This window comes from Myotis brandtii, unplaced genomic scaffold, assembly GCF_000412655.1.
Source record: "Myotis brandtii unplaced genomic scaffold, ASM41265v1 scaffold454, whole genome shotgun sequence".
Lineage (NCBI taxonomy): Eukaryota > Metazoa > Chordata > Mammalia > Chiroptera > Vespertilionidae > Myotis > Myotis brandtii.
The window spans coordinates 2774933-2781232 of record NW_005367354.1 but is presented as its reverse complement, the minus strand read 5'-3'; the positions used below and the strand labels follow the sequence as shown (position 1 = coordinate 2781232).

The window sequence follows — 6300 nt, the reverse complement described above, 5'->3', positions numbered from 1 at the left end:
CCCCTGTAACTGCCCAGCCGCACGCTCTCACTGTAGGTGAGTGAGGTGACTGACCCAGGGTTTAAGGACAGTGCTGAAAACTGGCCCCAGCTCTTTATACAGGGCCACACACTCAGCGAGCTGTCAGGTCAACTTGGGCTGACACGGCCATGTGTGATCCCTCATTCACACGACTCCTCAATTCTGTAGCCAGAACAGAGCGATGTTCATTACTGTAGGCATGATGAAGGCCTTAAGCAACATCAGGTCCAGAGAACCTTGGGTTGGAGTTCCGCAGTCCCAGAGCTCGTGAACATTAAACGGCCAGAGGAGAACCCCACCAGAAATCGTATCTCAGATCTCATTTCATAAAAAAGAACATTTTGGTCTCACGGAGAAGAGAACCTACTAGAAATCAATGCTCTGGTTTCTGACAAGCTCCCTGATCGTATCTCAGATCTCATTTCATAAAAAAGAACATTTCGGTCTCACGGAAATGAGACAATGCTCTGGTTTCTGACTAGCTCCCTACAGCCCGAGGGCAGCCACCGAATGCAGCTGCTTTGGGAGGGCAAGAATCCCAGACGCAGTGGGCGTGAATGAATGGAAGTGCCTTTCTCCTGAGGTGCAGGCATGCCAACCGGCGATCTATATGGGACAGCTGGTAAAATTCACAGAAAGTAGTGTCCTATGAACCTTAAAGCCCCCATCAGTGCAGCATGGTCACAGCTAAAAACATGAGCATCCTCATGAGAGTGACAGGCGATGAGCCACCCCTGAGAGGGGTAGACGCCTGAGAGAAAGGCCAGGCCTGATCTTCACCCATCCTGGGAGACTGAGCCGGAGACTATGGCGAAATGGATTTCTCTGTGTGAAGGTAATCTTTATAATCTGTAGTGTAAAATATCGCTATTCAGAAATTTGGGACCCAAGCAAAATGATGGCGATTCCTCCCACACAGGCTTAAGGATCTCTCCCTCCTCCGGCCCCCACCAAAGGACCCACACTTCCTCTGGTCATCAGGCCCAGGCCCAGGCCTGTAGGGAGGCAGTGGGTGGAAGCCAGGGACTGAGGAGAGAACTGATGGCGGATTTAGTATATGGAATAAGGAGGCTAGAGGAGAGGAACTGACACTGATGAGGAGACCTGGCTTGTTGGGCAGCACCCCTGCCTTTCCCACCATTATTTGTCTGCAGCAAATAATACAGAAACAATAAAAGGCATAAACCTCATATGGGGGCTCCATTAAGGCATCAAATGTGCCTGAGCCAGGCTGCCGGGGCCCTGGCCATGTGTGCGCCATCCAGTGTGCCCTCAAGCCCTTGTCTTGGGCCGGTTCCTCGTTCCTAGGTGATGATGCTCCCCACAGCAACCAGCACCCATTTCCACAGCCAGGGAGAGACCTTAGATCCAGGGGCCCGACTAGCAGCAGCCAGTTTACCCAGAAGTGTGGCTGCCATCGCTTTTACCCTCAGGACTGGCTCGTCTCTCCCCCTGGTGGTCAGAGAAGGGAACAGACTAAATGTCAAAAAAGGGCTGCTTAATTCAAAATCGCATCACTCTGTTTCACAAACTTCCAAAGGGCTCTAAGAGCTCATTAATTTTAGATTGATGGCTACACCACCACCTAAGGACTCATCCTAAAAGGAGCAACTTGCTTGTGAGGTCACACCAAACTTCCAGGGGTTTCGATATTGTCTGCTTCTGTCTTAATTCTGATGATGAATTAATAAAAAAAAAAGAGGTGAAAGGGTCTTCCTGTCCTTCCCCTCCAGAAACCTTTGGACTCTCCTGAGCAAGGGGCCTACGGGGGGACTTGATTTCAACTTGGAAATATGCAATGAGCGACGCAGGCGTGTGGTCCCTTCGCCCCCTCTGTGACATGGTAGCAGGCGCCTGGATTACTGATTCAGGGCTGACAACACACATGGGAAACGAGCAGGGAGGTTCTGTGGAGGGAAACCCACGTTGGCTGTTTTACCTCCAGGGAAAGCCTGTTTGTACTGAGCCCCACGCGTCCTTTCCTCTCCTTCCTACTTGATGTTCTTCAGGACGGCCGTCCGGGCGTTCACCACCGCTTTGAAGGCATCCTCACTCCCAGGCGCCATACATTTGTCAGGGTGGAGCAGCACCGCCAGTCTCCGATAGGCTTTGTTGACTTCGTCCCTACGAAAAGGAGCAAAGCCCGTGTTAGTGACAGGCCCGCCCCATGAGCTGCATTTGGCTGTTTGAATAACGTAATAACTCTTGCAGTAAGCATATCTCAAATTACTCCTACCCTTTTTAAAGGTGAAACTAGGAAACAACAAACAACAAATAATATGTAACATACAAGTAGAAAAAAATACAGTGGAAACTGAGTATATAAACGCTGAGAAAGCGCTTGGTAAAGGAGTGATCGGATGGAAACAGCACTTGGCACCTGGTGGCACTGAGTGAGTGCTGGCAGCAGGGAGGGCCTGGGCGGTCAGGGCAGGCCCCGCACTAGCTCTGAAAGTGGGGCTTGGGGACTAGCACCTACTCTTGTTGTTGTTGGTCAAACCCCGTTTCCTGTATCCGAAGGACGTCTAGTTTGGCTCTGCAAATTAGGGAGTTGGTCTTTGATGTCTTGATGTGACGGAGAGTCTTGTGTAGCTTGGAGAGACAGGTCACAGGGCCATGCTATGTTCTCCGTGTCCTGAGCATACATTCTACGGCTTTTTCTATTTTCTGCTCTTAGGGGAGTCCTGCATTCTCTTGTTTTAATCTTTCATGTAGCTCTTCTACATAATTTTTTTTAAAAATATATTTTATTGATTTTTTACAGAGACGAGGGGAAAGGGATAGAGAGTTAGAAACATCGATGAGAGAGAGACATCGATCAGCTGCTGCCTGCACGCCCCCTCCTGGGGATGTGCCCGCAACCAAGGTACATGCCCTTGACCAGAACCGAACCTGGGACCCTTGAGTCCACAGGCCGACACTCTATCCGCTGAGCCAAACCGGTTAGGGCTCTTCTACATAATTTTAATATCAGCTACCAAGAATCACATTTTCCCCGAAGGACTCTCCATCTCTAAGCAGGTTCAGCATCCTCTCTCTTCCCCGTGAGCGAGTCCTGGGTAGCGCCCTCTCTGCTCTGCTTCCTGAAGAAGCATGTCCACCGGGGGGAGGGGGGGTGGTATGAGGCCTGGCCTGCTGCACCAAGAGTGCCTTTTAAGAAGTCTGGATAACCGATGGACACAGGCAGTAGGGGGGTGAGGGCCTGTGCTGGGGTGCGGGAGTGGGTTGGGAGAGGTCAATGGGGGGAAAAGGAAACATGTAATTTTCAACAATAAAGAATTAAAAAAAAAAAGAATTCTGGGTAGCAGGGAGGCTTTCAAGGAAAATTCTGGAGAAACAGGACTGAGTCAAGTGTGTAAGAAATATATTAATTCTACTGAAGATTAAGATTTTCTCAAAGGTCAAGAGTAGTAAACAATTAGCACTGAACAAACATTAAAACTGTCTATAACTTAAAAAATGTTTGTAGGTTTTGCCTCAAAGTGCTCAATACCATACAAAATTAGTTTGATATCTCCAGAAGAGCAAAGGTAAGAACAGTACATGTTTCTATTGGTTAAGGGCATGGAACTTACAGAGATCCTGTAAATTTTAGTAGATTCCACTTAACCAGAGTGAATAAATAAGAAACCAAAGTTTACTTTTCTGTAATAAATGTTGTTCTAAGTTAATAAGTAATCGTTTCTTAGTTTTAGAGCCAATATTCCTTGAGGATGAAATGGGAGAATTCAGAATGAGGCCATGGAAACCTAAAAGTACATTTAAGAAATACCAATGAACTCTGTGCTATGTGCACGAGTCATCTGTGTTTAAAGCATCCTCAGTAAAGCCTGGCAAGTCGAGGTGACCAATAACTGTCTTCCTCTCCCCTCCCCTCTTTGCTTCTGGACTAAAGATATGCTCTGAGACCAGAATGGAGCAGAGATACTAACACTATGGATGCTGACAAGGCAATTTCAAGGTGGGCTTGTGTGGGTGGGTGGGTGGGGTGGGGTCAAGGTGAATAAGTAGAAAGGGAGAGCCAGGGAGAGAAAATCTATGGTGCAAAAGCAAAAGATCTGAGGACTCTTATAATTATAATATGTACAGTAACAGTATTCTGTAGTAAAAAGTTATGCAAACTTTGAAAGTTCTTAAGAGAGTAGATCCCAAGAGTTCTCATTACAATGAAAAACCTTTTCTTTTCTCTATGAGATGATGGATAGTAACTAAACTTGTGGTCACTGTTTCACAGTATCTGTGAGTTGAATCATTGGGCTGTATGCCTTAAACCAGGGGTCCTCAAACTATGGCCCGCGGGCCACATGCAAATACAAATATTGTATTTGTTCCCGTTTTGTTTTTTTACTTCAAAATAAGATATGTGCAGTGTGCATAGGAATTTGTTCATAGTTTTTTTTTAACTATAGTCCGGCCCTCCAACAGTCTGAGGGACAGTGAACTGGCCCCCTGTTTAAAAAGTTTGAGGACCCCTGCCTTAAACGATACAATCCTGCATGTGAATTATATTTCATTAAAACTGGGGGAAAAAGTTCTATGACCATACTGAACAATGATTTACTCTTGCACAGCAACAAAGAGTAGTGATTATATTTCTTTTTCTTCCAAATAATTCTTTTGGCTAAAATAAAGGAACATAAATACACACATATGAGAATCTAGTAGGAATTTTGAGACAGAGAGAGAGAGAGACAGAGAGAGAGAGAGAGAAAGAGAGACACACGCACACACACAAACACACACATGGTGTGTTCAGGGTCAAGAACCAATTCTACCACTAACCCCTGAGGTTACTGAATGTATTTAGTCTCACTAAGTCCCAGTTTTCCCAGCTATAAAATGAAATGTTTGAACACGTTGATTGCTAACATTTTTTCCTCTTCTAAAATTCTATAATTTAAGAATTCTCTTTTGTAAGGTATTTTTTTTAAGGTTCATTAGCTTCAAGGCTCTTAATTCAATAAGAGCAGAGCATACCATTTCGAAAAGCATTTCTGCACACACACTACAAAGTTTCCACATCAGGCCACTGCTATCACCTGAATAGCAAAGACACAAAGCTGCTTCTGATTCAGTGAAAGAGTGTTAGTAAGTCATCTAATGTATGTCCACAAACCCCTGTATTTCCAGACAATTGTGAGAAGATTCGTGCCTGTGATTTTGACAATGGAGCCGTTCTCTGTAATACTAGTAGAGCTCAGCACTGACATCACAGAGCACTACTTACCTTGACGCTCCAGGTTTGACTCCCAACATGTCCCAACTGTCTTTACTATTTCGAATTCTGCGAATGGTGTCTGCTTGTTCTTTGGTGAAACTAGCACTGCTATTTGGGATCGGACGTTTCCCGCCGTTTTCACATAAGTCAACGATGGCTGCATAAAAGGTCTGCAAAAAGAAACACATCCCACGGTAGAACTGACTTGGCGAAAATAGGGATTCCTTGTAAGCATCAACTAAAGGATTTCAATATATTTCAGTAACTCTTAAAATTCATAATAAAGCAAGTATTTCAGAGGGAAATATGATCAAAGAAGTGAAGGAAAATATACTGTTGGTGAGTGAAGAGACAGAATCTCAGCAGAGAATTGGGAACCACCCAAAAGAATCAAATGCAAATTCCAGAAGTGAAGAGTGTTGAATTGAAAAATTCCCTCAGTGGATTCAACAGCAGATTGAAGTCAGAGCAACAGAGACTATGCAATCTAAAAAACAGAGAGAAAAATGGGATAAAAATAAACATAGCCTCAAGAATTGTGGGACAAAAATCACATGATCTACTATGTAGCTGGAGTCCGGGGGGGGGAGAGAGAGAGAAAGAGAGAGAGAGAGAGAAAATGGGGCATAATATAAAGGTTTAAAAGATCTCCCCAGCCCTAGCCGGTTTGGCTCAGTGGATAGAGCGTCGGCCTGGGGACAGAAGAGTCCTAGGTTCGATTCTGGTCAAGGCAATTCTGGTCAAGGGCACATGCCTGGGTTGCGAGCTTGAACCCCAGTAGGAGGCGTGAGAGAGGCAGCTGATCAATGATTCTCTCTCATCATCATTGATGTTTCTCTCTCTCTCTCTCTCCTTTTCTCTCTCTCTCTCCCTCTCCCTTACTCTCTGAAATCAATAAAAACATATTTTTAAAAAATCTCCCCAAATTTCATGAAAAACACCTGCACATCAATCCGAGAAACTCAACAAGCCCCACGTAGGATAAATGTAAAGAGAACCACACCCAGGCACATGGCACAATTACTGAAAATCAATGAGAAAGAGAAGCTCTTGAAAGGAAC

At 45.2% G+C, this 6300-nt stretch overlaps 1 protein-coding gene across 2 annotated transcripts in view; it reads right to left on the bottom strand.

Moving 5' to 3' along the window:
* Positions 1 to 543: 543 nt before the first annotated feature.
* DNAJC27 (DnaJ (Hsp40) homolog, subfamily C, member 27) overlaps positions 544 to 6300 on the bottom strand; it is a 20255-nt gene continuing 14498 nt past the window's right edge. For both annotated transcript variants that reach the window (XM_005874969.2, XM_014546672.1), the window contains 2 exons: positions 5249 to 5409; positions 544 to 2145 (listed from right to left, as the gene is read on the bottom strand). In XM_005874969.2, coding sequence (XP_005875031.2) covers positions 2013 to 2145; positions 5249 to 5409 — 294 coding nt within the window. In that variant the 3' untranslated portion in view covers positions 544 to 2012. The remainder of the gene's footprint in view (positions 2146 to 5248; positions 5410 to 6300) is intronic.